This window comes from Semicossyphus pulcher, unplaced genomic scaffold (assembly GCF_022749685.1).
Source record: "Semicossyphus pulcher isolate SPU_LCO1_2020_fin unplaced genomic scaffold, fSemPul1.0.p SCAF_16, whole genome shotgun sequence".
In the NCBI taxonomy this organism is placed as follows: Eukaryota; Metazoa; Chordata; class Actinopteri; order Labriformes; family Labridae; genus Semicossyphus; species Semicossyphus pulcher.
The window spans coordinates 25234438-25252057 of NW_027211670.1; the positions used below are offsets into that span (position 1 = coordinate 25234438).

At 44.4% G+C, this 17620-nt stretch overlaps 1 protein-coding gene across 1 annotated transcript in view; it reads left to right on the plus strand.

Annotated features, from left to right (window-relative positions):
- The first annotated feature begins 2354 nt into the window (after positions 1 to 2354).
- aatkb (apoptosis-associated tyrosine kinase b) overlaps positions 2355 to 17620 on the plus strand; it is a 52230-nt gene continuing 36964 nt past the window's right edge. Inside the window, exon 1 of the mRNA XM_069664102.1 lies at positions 2355 to 2855. Within this exon, the coding sequence (XP_069520203.1) occupies positions 2774 to 2855 (82 nt within the window). The 5' untranslated portion in view covers positions 2355 to 2773. The remainder of the gene's footprint in view (positions 2856 to 17620) is intronic.

Below are 17620 nucleotides of genomic sequence, written 5' to 3' on the forward strand. Positions count from 1 at the left end.
GAGACAGTGAAACAAGAAGAGGAGGAGGAGGAGGAGGAGGAGGAGGAGGAATGTTCCTGTCAGAGAAATCAAATGTCCAAAAACAGGAACCTGCATGTCGGATATAAACTCTTCCTCCTCTCTGTGTTCCTACCCTTCAAACTATAACTAAGTTAATGTAAAAAAGAGATGACCAGACATAAATCTTCCTCTCCTCTCAGGAAGATGAGCATCAGTAACATACAAAAGCATGATCAGGTTACAGACCTGAATCATGTCATGATGCTAATGGTTTAGTCCTCTGGCTGCAACTGCAACCTCGGCTGATAGTCAGCAAATAGACATTCCTAACTTTGGACCTGAAGGTTAATTCCTATAAATGTTCATAGTTTAATTGTAAGATACAGACAGGTGACGGATGTAGGGAAAACCCTGAACATGAGTGTAGAAAGGTATAAAATGCACTTTGTTTCATGCAGGCACAGGAGTGCTTTGACGAGCTCGAGGATGCTCTCAAACATCCTCGTGAAAACACCAAATGAGGGAACACCTTCTGTTGCTCTGGTGATCGTCCCTTTAGCGGAGTTTCACAGAGTCTGTAACGAGGGGCGTTTAAGATGCTCTCGGGACAACTAAGTGTCTTATTGGACACTTTCATCTTTCCTTTGTCACACATTTAAGGTAGAAGTAGCTTAAAAACCTTTTTTGTTGTCTGTATAAAGTAAGTAACTGAGCACTGTATAGACTTTATATGAGGAGTGCTCACCCATTGGTTTGTTACTGTTCTGAAGCCTTAACTTTGGCTGCTGCCATCTTTGTTTTTTTGAACCAGAATAGACCATATTTGGACGAGAGGTTTGATACACTACGCGGCTTACCATGAAAGAGACACCTGATCACAGGTAGCCGATACTTAAAGCAACCCTACAACTACCTGAGAACATAAACTCATGCAGTGAGTGAAATGATTATTATCACGGGGTGGTGAAACCCTCTCTCAGTCCAAATATGCTGCTTTGCTTTTGCAAGTTTGATGTGTACAAAACTGTCAACCTGTTCAGGATGTCCCCTCGTGCTTAGAGATTTCAGCCCCATGCAACCCATGAAGCTAGCATACGAATATCACCAAGATAAGTCCAGCCTCTGATCGTGACGGAAATATTTTTGTGATTGTAGAGATCTCTACATGAAGCTGGCCTTCAGGTGAAGAGCAGGATGAGTGTGACTTGAACCAGGATTCCTGAGGGGCTCCCTGGACCGGACTTAAGGCTGGATCACAATCTGGAGCTGCCCTGATGAAGTCTGGAGATGGAGGGACAGAGGTGGGTGTTGTGCACTGAAACAGAAAGCTGGACTTCCAGCCAGGACTCCTTCTGACTGTATATGAAAGTGTAGACTTCAACTTTAAACTTTAAACATCAATGAACGTCCCTGAGAGCAGGCGCACGAAGCGTCTTTTCGACACCATTTTTAAGGCTCTTTTTGAACTAGTACGTTGTTTCTTGCAATCCCAGGGGAAACTTGTCCATACAGAACAAAACATCTTTGAGGCTATATTGCTATTGATTATACAGTATACATTAAAACAGTATTAATCCACATTACAAAGAGCAGGCTGCACAATAAGGACGGGGAATCTGACAAAGGCTGGATTTGTGCTTTTTTTTGCTTCTGTGTGGGCGATGAATTACGATCACTGTAAGCGTGTTTGATGCTTGAGGAAAAGTTGACTCCCTCTGCTGCCAGGAATCCAATCTGATGGAGGAGAGGATGAGGGAGGACGAGGGGGAGGAGGGGGGGATTGGGAGAGGATGAATGTTGCAGAGTGGGGGAGGGGGCCTCATCCTGCATGTATGAACAGTAGGATTAGATGGGGATAGTCCGAAGAGCCAGGTCCTGCTGTGTGCCTTTCCCCGGTGTTACATCACAGGCTGTTCATGGTAGATTTTTTAGATCTCCTCGGATCTGACTGAGGGAGAGGAGGCAGAGGAAGAGACAGCTGCAGGCTCTCCTCCAGACGCACTAAACACACAAACAGTAAAGTCAGGACAGAAATATTTGCTCTGCAGGGGAAGATGTGCCAGTGTCATCAAGGAGACATGAAATAAAATAACGACAATTGATCGTTTCTGCACGTTTTCCCTCTACTTGATTCTGTACTGTATATTTAAGTCAGCTGAACATGTTGAAGCAGCACAGTAGCCCATCCTCACCCTCCCACAGCCCCCTCCCCCCTGCAGTCAGCGCGCAAAAAATCGCTCCGTAAATTCTCTTTAGGAGCATTACCGAGCAAGATGGCGCTCTGCTGTCAGCACCTCGGACAGCTCCCAGCACCTCCGACACAAAACTGAACGTTTCATTCGTTTTCTATTTATTTGCAGAAGTGTCACGTGTCTGATCTCGTTCGGTCCGAGCTTTCAGATGATGTGACTGCATCCAGGTGTCGCGTGAGGCTGAGCGTTATTCCCTGCAGTGAGAAGGAGGGGAATTATTCTGGATCAACTTGACTGCTGCTGTTGAACAGGACTTTGTGGTCCAGCTGCAGCGACAATCTGGGAGTTTAGGAGGAAAACAAAAAGACAACAACCGTCCTCGGCCTGCGGTGACTTCTGTACACCGGAGGAGCGCGCGCCTGTCAGCATCTGTCTCAATCACCGGCACGAGGAGAAATGGAGGGACGCGTTGAGGGATCACCAGGGGCCGGTTCGGAAAGGAGAAATGAAGCCGTGTTCAAGAAATAGAGCCGCCTAGTTTTTTTTCACCCTGCGAGTCCTGCGAGTGTTCCTCTCCGGTGATGAAGATGTTGGTGCTCCTGGTGACGATGTCTTCAGTGGTTTTCAGCCCTGGCTTTGCCCTCAGCTCCCATTTCAGCTCAGGTGAGGCGACATTCCGCCGCTAACAGCCCGCGTGATGCTGTTAATGTGCGCTTATTGCACAATATTCTATTCAGGGCTTGCATGGACACAATGGTTGCTGATAAACGCCTACACACCATCTCAGTGTAAGCCTTACCAGTTTACATGGCTAATCTATAGTGATGTAATATGCCTCATCTGCAGTTGTCAATATTGTATGTGTGTGAGTGTGTGTGTGTGTGTGTGTGTGTGTGTGTGTGTGTGTGTTCAGGTTTGGATGAAAAAGAAAGTGAGAAAATGTGTAAATTTATGCCCATTTTAAAAGTTCACACATGCAGCCTCTCAGGTCCGAGAATCAGGTCAGCTGAGCAGTTTAAAGGTGCAGTACGTATAAAGGTGAGAGTGCAGAGGTGAAGGGGAAAGGTGGGAAGAGAGGCTTTCTCTAATTGGTGCAGGAGGACGTAGCTGCTGTTATCCAATTAGTGCTGCAAAGGAAAAAGAAGGAGAGGATTATGGGAGATGCTGATGAACGGAGGCAGATTGCTTCATTGTTTTGCACATTTTGGTGAATTTTGTCAGAAATCTCTGCAAAAGCAAATGCCTGCTTTTTATTACGCAGCATAAGCAGCTACAGGCCTGTCATTCAGGCGGTTTCCATGGCAACCAAAAGGTGCAGCAGTCTGTTGTTTTCACATCTCTAACAGTGACTGAAAAATGGATTTACTTCTACAGTGGCTGAGAGAGCGATACAGACGCTGTAGCGAGGACACCGGCGTGATTGTTTTTAAAATCATCCTGCAGTTTTCATTGTGCTGGACGGTGTCACCAACATGCACGACATCCTTCATCTTATCCTCCAAATATGCTAAAATGGGTTTTCTCTTGTCTGTCTTGCAAAGGCTACCTTGGTTTCACAATGCCCTCCTGCCCTTTTCAAAACACATTAAGTGAACTGCATGAATCCCCCCTCCTCTGCACCGTTAGTCTCTGCACCAGCTGAAGAGAAAACACCAAAAAAGCTTCTTGTTCTCTCGTTGCTCTTTTTTTCTACATAGAAAGAACCGGGTTTGTTTGTCTTTAGTGTTTTCTTACAAATGCATGGACTCATAACAGACCCTGACTCCCAACACAGATGAGTTTAACTGGACAACATTTGGATCCCAGTGGGATCTTTGAAATATCTTTTTGAGCTCTGCTTTGAGATCAGATTGTGACAAAATATTGTCTTTATAAAACAAGTTGTCGTTTGTGCTGAGTGTGTGGGAGACTGTCTTTGGTGCTGGTGTTCCAACAGACCTACACCTACATGTTGTGCTTATAAATACACTCCTTTCTCTCTCTCTCTTTGTCAGCTATTGTCACGGAGCTGGCCTAGACTCTGAAATCCTGACTCGGGTTATTTCAGAAGAAAAATTGACTTTCTTATTGTTACTTAATTGTGTGCATACTAACCATGGGTCATTCTGACAGACACAGCCATCATAAGGAAACAGGAAATGTGGACTGCAGCCACAAAATATACTTAGCCAGCTCTCCTCATTACATTACATTTAGCATAAATGATCTGATACACTTGTTTTAGAGGTTATCTCTGCATTAACACAGACAGTAAAGACCTGGATTAGGTCATGTAGATACCTCAATAAGGATCTTCTTCCAGGGCAACTTGCTTGTTGACAGAATTTGGAAAATAGGAAGAAAGACTACGAGCCCATACAGTTCCAATATGAGCAGGCAGTCATGAAACAAACATACGATATTCCAACAGCTCGATGCTATCGTGTGTTCCAGCCTCCATTGAACTCAAATGCTAAACCTTTGTGCAATAAATACACGAGCCCTTCAGCATTTTAGTTCTTAAAGACCAGCTCCAGTCAAGTTTTAAGACGTATAAAATGCTCCACTTGAAATAATAAATTGTGTCTGATATATTTTTTCTGTAAAATACCTTGTAAAAGGGCGCCGGTAATATTAGCGGCGGCCCCGGGTTTAACTCCCGCCCGCGGCCCTTTGCCACGTGTCATCCCCACTCTCTTTCCCTGTTTCCGACACTATCCACTGTCCTCTCAATAAAGCCAAAATAATCTTAAAAAAAAATATCTTGTAAAAATCCTCCCAAGGCATCTCCTACTTCTCCCTCATTAAAAAGTCCTATGCACATTTCCAACCGCCGCCTCCGTTGTGAAAACAAAACACATCTCTGCCGTCATTTTGTGGCAACTTGTTGAAACTTAGCAGCTTGAAATGTAGTAGTTAGTAGCAGTAACGTTAACGTTAGTAGTGAGTTTGCAAACATTACGATGACGGTTACAGCTGCTTGCGCATCGCTGAAGTGGTCGCCATAGGTTACACATAATGACATGCATAGCATCACTCCATCCATTAACGGGATTGGCTCCTTAGGTTTGTGACGTCTCAAACCTGCCAATCAGAAAATGTGTTGTTCAGCCTGTCCTTGGTACACTACAGTTTAAAAGCAGACAGGCCCAGCCATGGAGATGACCGCTGATGTTGTCCCTGATATGTCTTTATGCACATGAAGAACACCACATGGAGATGTTTACAAGGTGAAACACTGGATTTCACCTGGAGGGGTCTTTAAAGCTTCTCTTTGAGTCTTTGTGTCTAAAGTATAATCGTGCAGACGTCTTTACATTGTGTGATGTGAAGCACATGTTTAGCATCGTGGCTAAGGCTCGTCCTGTTTTTGGACTTTATGTGAAGTTAAATCTACTCTCTCTCCTAAACTACCTGCATGCCAGTTCGTTGACATGAGCGAGGCTGCTGATATCAACATGTGTACTTGTTCATAAACATGATGGTCACAGTCATACAACGATTTTCCTTTAGCCACACATTCATTTGACACACATTGTTCTTCCAGTAGTCTTGCTCCACTCTGTCTGACAGTCATACTGTGCATCAGCTCTTCATTGTAGCTGTATTAACCGATGAATGGAAAAGGAAATATTGAAGTTCTCTGCATCTTTACATTTAAATATATTTTATAAAGACTGTAGTTTTAGCATATTCAGTGAATATTCAGTTGTTCTCTCCGTCCTGTAACGATGCGTCCCTGTGTAGTCCTTCAGTAATTTGGCTGGACAACGTGTGCTGACCGCTGAGCAGGGATGATACAGGGATGACATCACAGCCCAGTAAAGGCAGGGCTTGATATCAGTGGCAGGAGAGGGGGGAGTCTTTACTGGCAGCGCTGGCAGGTTTCCCGAGCCCCAGGTTATCCATTTCACATTTCTCAGTGGGCTCCTGGCTGCGTACACAGCAGCACACGCTAATTATACGGATACAAAACAGCAGCAGTGTGTTTAAAAGCCCAGTGGACCGCCCTCTCTCCAGGATATCGCTAAACTACCAGGTCTGAGTGCCGGAGGACACGATGCAGGAGCTGGAGGAGCAGGTAAACCCGGGGGAGAGGGGGTTTGACTTGGATGTACATAGCTACAGGCGAGGCATCTGAGGGTCTTTGCCTTCATATGGAGGAAAACTAGGCTGGAGTCAAAGACGGGATTTGTTTGAGGAAGAGAGAAGCTAACTTGAGAGGTTGCATCATTTGCAAAGTACATTCACTCGGTGTTGATGTTTTGACTGAAGGAGAAGCTCGCAGAATGAATAATTTACAGTTGGCAGGCTTAAGAGAAGTGGATTATACAAAGCTATGACTATCAACTGCATTCAAGTCATTTACAGCTACTGAACAGCATCTGAAAGCTTCTTCCTCTGATCTGCACCTCAAAAGCTCCTGTTAGAAACAACTCCCCAACACTCGCACTGATCTGAACACATGAAAGGACTGTGCTGCTCTTAAGTTGTGAATATCCACCAGGAAGGATTTGTTTTTCCTTTCCTGCAGTGTTTCTGCTTCTGTGGAACGTCTTGTTCTGAACGTGATCATCCCCGTATTGAAAAGCCCAGAGTGTCTTAAGTGAGACTGCTGCAGACGGGCCTCTGATTACTAATAGCTTCTGCGTCCTGAGAGAGCCTCTGTGTGTGTGTGTGTGTGTGTGTGTGTGTGTGTGAGTTTGTGTGTAAGACATCTGAAGAATAATAGCCTGTGATTGCATCCCCTAAAAACATTTTTGTTGATGAAAACAAGCAGACTCCCACTCGTGCGTCCCCGCTCCGCTTAAATTAATTTCAAACTGTGGTGATTGTTGTGCCTCCCTGTCAGTCTCAGACGAATGAAAAAGGACATAAACATTCTCAGGTTACAGCAGAGATGCACAAACACGGAGATTCTGTCCATTCATTGATGAGCTTTCACAACAGAGCAGCTCATCGCTTTGCATCTGCCACTTAGTGTCTCTGAACTGCGGAGAAGTATTGATCATCTCATGAGTTTTATCGTGTTTTTATGACTTTCCATCAGAAATAGTGCTGAAGCTTAAATGTATCGACATTATGACTTAATCAGCAAAACTTTGACACTAAATCCAATAAATGTTGAGTCCATATAAACGTTTTGTGATTTATTTATTCTGACTTCAAGCAGCGATGAAACAAAGGTCACATAATTGCAGTTATTTGTTGGCTAATTCATAATTTCTTCAATTAAAACCGTAATGATGATTGATGATGATCTTATTTGTACCTCAGCACCATTGTAAAAGAGGGATCTCCCTCCCGCCCACTTGGAGCGAAACAGGAAGTGTATCCGTTATTTTATTATTGGCCTAGCTTTGAATGCATCATGAAGTACTCTGCCTGCTTTATTACTGGACATCACTTTGCTGCAGCTTTGAAACCTGTTTGAAAAAGGTCTTCTCAGTGTATCCCTCAGATTCATTGAGTCGTGTTGACCCCTAACCTTCCTCTAACCGTCTTCTGTGAGAGACTTGCTCTATCTCATGATCAGGTCTTTATTTCTAACACAATGATTTCCCTTTTATCGCCTTTTCTGGTTTGACATGAACTGATGTCGCTCTTTCTTTTACAAACTAAAACCAGCAGTGAAGCACTGCACACGCCGCAGTGTGAGACCCTGATTATAATGACAGACTGCTGCAGCCTGAGCTTTATTACAACTTTTACTACAGCAGGAGTCAAACTTTCATGTTTTATCTCTTAATCCTCCCATTGATTGTTGAAAGTCTGAGGCTGGCAGAGAGTGTCAGGATTACTGCTGCTCTCATTTTTGAGGAACGGTCTCTGCAGTGGTGCCCTTGAGCAAGGTTTAGTGCACCCTGTCACCTCCATCCGGCCCTGTATTAGACCTGACTAATGGAAAGGATGATGGAGTGCGACACCAGTCATGTTCAGATCTCCTCTGTGCTGCTGCTCCGTCCTGCAGGCCTGGATATGTGTCTCTGCAGCTCCTGATGAGGGACATTAGACTTCACAGTGGAGGTTCTGTTGGATCACAGAGGTTAAGCGGGTTCCCGCAGCTCCTTAAAAAGTCTTCAAAGGTCTTAAATTAAAATCAGGGACATGTCTTAAATTTACTGTAAATTTGCAGAAGGTATTACATTTGTGGATGGTGCGGGAAGACAGTCACGCAGTGGTATAACATGACCGTAACAGAGAGAATAGAAGCAGTTTGACCGTTGTGGTTAAGAAACTCCACAAGCTTTACGTGTTAACGTGATGTTGCTCAGCTACAAACAGTTACGTCTGCCTGCGTGACATCGTTCTGTTGTCAGTCGTGATTTGTGGTTAGAATAATTGAGCTAAGATGATTGGAAGAAGAGGTGTTGGAGTGGCACTAGCAAGAAACGACAACGCAAGGTGCAATTTATGCCGAAAGACATTCTCGTCTGGGACCATGGGGGTGAAAGCTGTTGAATCCCACAGATCTCATACTACGCAGCAGCTAGTGGTAGTGGGGCTATGCCTTTTAAATTGTATTTGTTGAGGTCTTCAGAATCGGGGTTTATTGCCAAGTAGGTTTAAACATACAAGGAATTTGTTCTGTTGAGGTCTTAAATAGGTCTTAAAAAGCAAAGAATTTAATTTTAAAAATGGTGCAAGAACCCTGACAAAGTACACAGCAGGCTTCGTGGGTGTTTTGTCCTCTGATGCAGCTGACATAGACGTAGAATAGGAAGGAAGGGGAGTGCTTTCCCATAATGTAACTGCTGTGTTGGTGTTTCAGCACCATGGACAGCTCCCACAGGGAAAACTGTGAGGGAAACTGCAGCTACACAAGAGAAGGCCTTAAAGTGTATTATTAATTTATATCTTATATAAATGCACAATTTAAACCCCATTTATTTAGCATTTATAAGGAGTGAATAAAAAATTAATTGATGGTTTATAAAGCTCGATAATATCGCTTCAAGCAGCAGTTGGAAATGTATCCATAACTGGTGTTGATGAATTCTTTATACTGGAATATAGTTCTTATATTTCTACTACTAAGTAGGCAATACTCATGGCAACATCTGAAACTATCTCTTTAGGAATGGAATAAATATCTTAACTGCACTGTTACGTCAAATAGCCCACAGGAATGTTCCTTTAAACTACAAGTTGTTTACATGTAGTTTTTCTCACCACAGCTCGCGTGTTTGTTTGAGGTTAACTGGTTAAAGCACTTTTAGTTCCTTATAAAACATGAGCAGTTGTTTACATCCTGTGAGCTGCAGCCTTCTTCTTCCCTGATGTTTGCTGCGTTTCTTGGTGCTGCACCAACTCGTCAGCAGAATATGCCATGACAGAAGACCTTATCTACATCACCAACCATCGCAGTGATTATATTACTCCTGTATCATCTAACATGAGATCAGGAATTCAGATCGCAGCTCTTTGTGCATCAGATCCAGCCCTCTCTCTCTCTTTCAGCTCCTGTACTCAGACTGAGAGCCAGCCATCTCAGAAGAGCGTCTTCAGCTATCATGGCTGCCTCACACATCACGCCGAGTTCCTTTTGAAGCAGATAAAATAGCAAGCCTCAAAATAAAACAATTTGCTCTCTGGATGAAATCATGCAAGCTATTATTTATTTTATTACTTTGCCTGCCTGTGTAATTATGAGCGTACTCGGGGAATAATTTCATTTCCTGGTTCCGTTTTAGCCTCTCAGCTGAGGCATTAATGACAAATCGATTTGCTCAGGAGGGGTTCTCTGTTAGAGAGACTTTCTGTTATCGTCTTTGCTCCGTTTGCACAAGAGAGGCTGAACACTGGACATGAGAACAGAAGAGTCAACAGATGAGGCGAGCACTGCACTGACCGACTGCACGGATTCAATCGATACATCACGTCGTTGATTGTTTTTGATCCCCTCGTCCACTTTAGGTTTTCATATCATGAACTTTTCATCTTTTCTTTTGTCTGTATTCCCTGGTTCTCTCTTTGTTGACCTTTCTCCCTGTGTATCACCATCTTTGTATCAATCAATCTCCATCTCTCCATGAAGCACACTCCAGAGGAGCTCCCGGCCCCTGCAGTATCACAGCACGGCTGCTAGGCCTGTGATTTAGAGAGACTCATCGCTGGCCACGCTAGCCTGGCCGAGAAATGGGGCAGTTGGCTCAGACTCCAAGTGTGTCCTGATGCAGAGAGAGATGATGTCAACGGAGTGATGAGAGTGAAAAGGAGAGAGGATATCAGCTTGATAGTGACAGAACTGGGCAGACCTCAGATCAGATCGGAAGCTCCTCGTGTAGGTGGAAGCAAAAACAGGAAGGCAGAAAGATGAAGCTAACTGGGCACCAATCATACACCCATCCACATCCAAATATCTACTTCCTGTTTCAAACAAACTTTCACTCCACATATAACAAGTTCACAATATAATGTGCGGCTGAAGCGCTGAAACTACTTTGAAAACACTAAAGTCTGACACCCTCGCACCGACTATCAGATGTTACAAACACTGTGTATCCTGGAGGGGCACTATTACTACAAGACTACAAGATTCATGTTGAGATTATTTCCCATCATGCTTCTGGTGGAGATTACAAGAAAACAAACAATAGAGCAGAACCAGAAGCAGCCTTTGGCCACAGCTCTCCTTGTGTGTGTGCAGTAGTTTGTATTATCTGCGTTGATCGAGGCCGTAAGGTTAACATTAGCAGGAAGCTATCGAAGCATTACCTTCCTCCTCCTTCAATCTTTCACTGGAGATAAGCACCACTGTGCTAACACCATGTCCTGGCACCAGGTGAGTGTCCAACTAAGGCAGCGGTCTCCAACCTTTGTTCAGTGTGGCCAAGAGCTACTTGCATCACATCGCTGTATTTGCTGGTGGCGCTTCATGTTGATTCTTTTGTCGACTGAAACGTTGGTACCACGTGAGGCACACACACTTGTTTCTATTTGTTAACAAAAACTTGGTTTCCCACTCTCCGTGGAGATAGAACGTTTTCTGCTTCTTCTTGGTGACCGGGCCCTAAATCTGGCTGAACAGGCTAACAGCACCAAACTCTTCACTTTAGCTCAACTAGCGTGCAGCTTAACTGCTGGTTGCTGGTTCAGACATTGACAAACTTGCCGGGAGCGTCACTGTTTTATTGACAGCTGATTGGCCTATCCTATTATTTTGTTTTGGAGGGGGCGGGACATCTTTGTATTTGATTGAACTGAAGTGGGAAGAGGCTTTCAAGGTGCAATACTGTCGTTGGATTCTTTGAGTCTGTGAACCTCTTGGTGAGCTATTAGAATCCAATCCAATCGTAACCCCGTCGGAGACCCCTTAACTAAGGTATCACATTTATTTTGGACCTGGTGACAGCAGCTCTTGTGTGGGCCGGGGCTTTCATCTCGGCGGTGTCCCCCTCCATGTACCGTCAACCTGGTTTGTTGCTTCTTGTTTGGTGCTGGAGAGAGAGCGCTTTGATTGGTTGTTAAACGTGTAAGAGGGATCTAATCACAAGTTGGCAGGACAGATTCATGTGGAGATCTAAAAACTTTAAAGCACTTTTGATCTGCATTGCAGTTAAGACAACCCAAGCAGCTAATAATGTACAATATGCGTCAGCAGCTTTTACGCAGCAGATTTTCCCTCTGACTGTCTCTGTGGCAACACATCTCCCCACATCAGTTGTGTCATCATTACAGGTTAATTCAGCATTTCACTTCTCTTTGACCGTTCAACGACTGAGCGAGCGGAAAAGCTAAGACTCTCTCTCGCTCTCCCTCTTGCTCGCTCTCTCGCTCAAACAGGCTTCATTATAATTTGCACGTGAGCAGGCGGCCGCCACACGTGAAGCCACTTCAGCTGGAGGAATTTGCTCATGTTGTGATGGGGAGCGAGGAGCCTCTGGGTGTGTGTGTGTGTGTGTGTGTGTCATATTCTTATGCACACACTCTATACTGCGTGTTCACTGATGATTGTACACTGTACGTGTCGGTTTTAGATGGAATGAGCAGGAAAAGAGAGCATCTGGGTGCTTTGTGTGTGGGTGGATGTGTGAGTGTTTGCGCGTTGTGTGACAGCATTTGCTCTAGTTTCTAGTTTTGGCCGTTTCCCCGCCTCCTCTCGGTCACAGATGAGCTCATCCAATATTTAGAACATCAGTCACCCCGGCCTGGATCAGTGTTCCCTCATCCCAGCCAGTCCAGACCCACACGACCGGAGCCGGACAATCCTCCACACACACACACACGATATGGAATCAAAACCTTTCGGTTTATTGGTTCAGGTTTTTACACGTAATGAGTTCGTCTTGGTATTTTGGTGCATAGCAATAAAAATAGATATTAAATTGGAAAGCGAGGAGCTGGCAGAACTCCTGTGGCCAGCAAACTTTAATCACATAAAATACACAATAAAATTATGAGAGAATATTGTATAAAATATGTACAAAATGTCTTTCACAAAGCGTGATGACAGAGCTGTGGATTTGTGAAGGATGTTGCCCAGGAAGTGCGTGAAGGTGGAAGGACAGAAGGGATACAGGAGGAGGAGTATCAAAGGTCAGTTCTTAGCATGTGACATTATCCTCTGTGCTATAGGACAAAATCATACATGCACGTACTGTGTGCTGCAGAGCACCGTCCCAACTCCAGCACGGGTTATGTAAGAATCCAATTAGGCCAATAAACTACAGAGAAATCATAACATGTCTCATGTTCCATTCTCGTGTTCATTGAGTATACATGCAGTCTGTTTGTACTCATGCCAGAAGTTTCATATAAGACTTCTCCCCGCCTGAGCATGAATCCAGATCATCACAGTTACATAAAGCATCGTGTCCATGCTGATCACAGGTTGGCTCATGATATGCCGTCCACATTCCGACTCCAGCTCTGGACAGGTTCGGCTCAATTTGCTGCCATTTCCTGCTAAAAGCTCTTCAAATGCATAATGTACCCTGCCATAAAGCCATTTCACATGTAGCCACACATTGAAATGAGGCTGCCTGGTATACTAAAAGTGTCTCCATGGCAACCGTGCTTCGAAAAAATCGGCACACAACAGGGGGGCACTTTGGAGCCGGTCCGCTTCCTGTGATCATGCATAATCACAGCGGACACACATCTCAAACCCGGCCAGCATCTCTCATTAATACTTGAACAGACAGCGCGGTCTGCGGAGAGATGCTCCACTGTCTCTGTGAGCGCCACACGCACGCCTTTTAACGTGAACACACTTGATTAGTTAAAAGCTGCTTTTATGCAAATGCCCGAGGTAAAACGAGGAAAATGCCAACGCGTTGTCTTGACCGTCTGAATTAACAGGACTCTGCAATAATGACTGTCATTATAAACTTTGGAGTTCAATGCAGTTTCCTCTCTGCAAAGTGTCCAGACAGGAAACACCAAGCTTTGTTTATGAGCTCCTTTTTGTGGTGATAATGCTGCAGTCAAATGTGTTCATTAAACACACTCTGAAATCTGCTTAAATCCACATGCCCTCCGCTCCCTAACATCCCCTTACACAGCTTTATTAGCATACTTACGCAAACAGTTTAGTTGTATTCTTTTAACTTGTGTGCTTTGCTTATTGTGTTATCATACAATGTTAATGTTGTTACGTAAGTATTGCAGAGCAGAGGCTCACTGTTTTCCTTCTTTACAGAGCGGATAAACTTCCTGCTGCAAACACTAATCACAGTAAACACAGTTGTGTTGTGTTGAGGATAACTGGATGAAAGGAAGAGAAGAACAGAGGAAACACAAAGCTGCTGTGTCGCTCTGAATAAGAACAGAAAACAAAACCAAGGACAATTAAAGCTCAGTGTTGTGCTGCAATATTTAAAAGTTATTTTCCATCATTGATTTGAATCCAGTTTTTCTTAAACTCTTCTATATAAAAGAGAAATCATGAGAAGAAGCATCTTTAAGTCCATTCAGAGCTTCTGCTGCTTCAGCCTCACTTGGGCAGGTGTGACCAAAAGTTTATAGCTCATGTTGATGTTTCTCAGTTTCTCAGTTTCTCAGTTACTTAATCTTACTTAATCTATTTGTGTGCTGGGGCCAGTTTCACAAACAAGTTTTAGCTTAATTAGCTTTATGCTTAAGTTTGCTCATAGATTAGTCGAATGCAAGTTAGACCGTTTCACAAAAATAAAGACTGAAAAATTAGACACCTTACCTCCAGGCTAACTCAGCTCTAAGACCCATGTTACCACGGTAACAATCAGTGACACCTGCTGACCAACAGCACCAAAATCTGAACGTCTTTCAACCATCGGTCGGATTAACACTGTTTACGGCTGCGGCAAATTTCTTCTGATTTTCCAAGTAAAATGACCTCATAACTGTTGAGTTCCTCCAACAGACGAACACTCTCGGTTGCGGGGTGAATGGACGGGAGCAGTTAGATGAAGTTACCGGACCGAAAAGTCTAAATTTACCCAGAATTCAATGCACCATGTCCTGCTTAAGCTAGTCAAGAACTAAACTGCTTTGTGAAACGGAAGAATTTAAACGTCTATCTGAAGTCTGTGGAGGGAAAATGGACGACAAGTCAGTGTTAAACAAACTGAGTCCAACAGTTTAAACACAAACTACGAACATATTCAACTACAACATATTCAACATGCCGTTCAACAGTCCCGTTTGTCCAGTCGCTGCTTTCAGCAACACTCTGTTGTTTAAAATCTGAGTGAACATCAGTTTACACCAGAAACGTTGTAAATGTAGAAATAAGGTGCGAATATGCTGCGTTAGTATTTTATTAGATAGCTACATATTATTGTGTTGACATATTTCAGCCATAACATGCGGAAAGCTGTTATGCCTCAGAATGTGTGTGTATCTTACCTCTGTGTTTTGTGTGTGTCTCCTCTGAGGTGTGTGTGTGTGTGTGTGTGTGTCCGCGCGCGTTATGTAATTGCCCCTGCATAGCATCTGTAAAGTGATGTCACATCTGAGCGTGTGCAGTCAGAGCCGGTGGGGACAGAGGGCAGGAAGAAGAGATTCATTCTGCTTCAGTGGCTCCTCTTCCTCTCTGAAAGAATCCTCCACGCCGACAGAGACAGGGACGGCAGGAGGAAGAGAGACGCAAATAGAAAATAAATCTGCGAGTGTCTGGGTGCAGAGAAAGAAAACAGGTTGCAGGTTTTGAGAAGAGGAAGACAGTTCCCTGGGGAGGCGAGAGGAGAGAGGAGGAAGTCAGAGATTAGGGACGGAGATGGAGGAGTGGGGGAACTAATAAACATGGAGGAGTAACTGAATCCATGCTCCACAGTCTGTGATGTGTGATTTTCTCTGCTCCATTGAGTCTCCCCGGCTGAGATGATTCATCCTGATAAGAGCCACAGACAGCGGGACGAGTTCATGCTCCGCTCATGCTCTCTCCGACGTTCACTCATGTGCAGCATGTAATGTTCCCGCGTGTTTCCCGCTTCCCCGTGTGCTCCTGTACTATTTGTCAGGCGTTTCTCTCCACTTTCACACTACCTGTGCCTGCATACACAATGGCTCTACATAAAGGCTTGTTTTGTCTTCATGCCTCGCTGGCTGTGCGGAAGCTGTGCGACACGTGAGCTGCATGCTCCAGAGACAATAAGAGCCTGCTTCTGCGCTGCTCTCCCCACTACGAGCACTTTATAAAAGCCAAGCTTTCACTGCATCACACTGAATAATATTCTCAAGTTAACATGCTGACAAATGCTCTGTTCACCGAGGCTTTTCACTGATTATTTATTCACTGAGGGTTTAAAGATCTAAAGGATTCATAAGTGAGTGTGTCTGCGAGCTCCCACAACAACAACTATGTTGACAGATATAATGAAATGGAAAACACTGCAGGTTAGGTCTGTTGTATCCTCCTTCCTTTTTTAAAAACCTTTTCCTTTTCTCAGCACTCGACTCGCGTTTACGAAATCTGTCTCGCTCTCGTGCGGCCGACATTGTTTCCCCCTTCGTCCTTGCAGTGAGCAGCGAGATAGAGCACGCACTACGACTGAACATATGTTCGGTTAGATTTTAGAGTATGCATAATAATTTATAATAATTTCATTTCAGAATCATGCTGGGTCAACAGCAGTCAACAACAATAATAAAATGCAGGATGCAAAGCCAGGGTTGCCAGGTCTGCAGTTTTCCCGTGGAATCGGGCTACTTTTGAAGTGTTGCTGCGGACCCTGCGCAAGGCCCTGTGCGGTTGCATAGTTCGCACAATGCCATGGTTCTGCCAGGGATAACACACACACACACACACACACACACAAAACTGGCACTGACTTTTTTACCCAAAACACACTCTGGTGGGGCCATTGGACACACGAAACGCTGTAATAACAGATTTTCTGCGCCACATGTTGGCAGTTTTTTAGCAGAATTTAACTGTAAACAGCAGCTAGCACGGGCATCGTGATCAGCTGCGCCTGTAATTTGTCAGGCTGAAATAAGTGCTGCAAGTTAATGCACATGTTGTTTGTTTTCTTCGTGACGTGATGGGGGCGTGACGGATCAGGGAAGGACACATGACTGATAAGACAGCAAGCAAGTGTTTCTGCAGCTTTTCCGAAAGTCTCTGTTTCCGCTTGTACACACTAAAACACAACCCTCAAGATTTCTAACTAAAATGTCTGATACTGTAAAAAAAACTCTTTCAGGGTATAAAGTAGCAAACTCCGAAGTACCAATGAAGAGACGAAAGTTCTGTGTTGTACATGGTATCAGTGTCTGTGGCCCAGCAGCAGTTCATGAGCGTCACAGAGCGAGCAGCAGTCCTCGCAGCGTGTTTTCTTTCCTCTGTGACAAAGCAAACCCACAGAGAACAACAGAGCTGCTGTTCATCCCCACATACAGCAACAGCACCGAGCTTTAGCTGTTCCCATAGAAGACGGCCCACGCAGACACATGCTGTAAATCCCATCATCCCACAGGGACAGTGATGTGGTATTAAAATGGAAAGAATAGAGCAGAAGAGATGAAGGAGAACAAAGGAGTGACATTCATGTTTGATGTGTTGGAGGTCAGTGGGAGGCATGTCGCTGCACCGCTGCTTCTCTCCGCGCTGTGACCTTTTAACAGATCACAAACACTTGTACCTCGCTATGTGGCCACAGACAGTCTGAGCTGAATGCCAGAGCTGAAAGTGTAAATATCCAGTCTATAAGAAGTGTTTATGTGTCTCTCTGAATGTTTACACCTCTGTGGGTGTGTTTGAAACTGAAATGTCAATGGACAGAGCAGACGGGTACGTCCCTGAGAGATGACAGCGGGTTGTTAGAATAATGGAGAGAGCTTAAACTGACGTCTTTGAGGCCTGGAAGAAGAATTGAAACCTAGCAGGAAATAAAATACCAGAAAAGGATGATTACAGTAAGTGGGTGCAATCAAAACATGTAATTCCTGTCCTTGGTGATCAAAGAAAGAAAGAGAGAGTAAAACTCCAATCAGACAACTCTCGCGGAAGGAGGAAAGAAAGC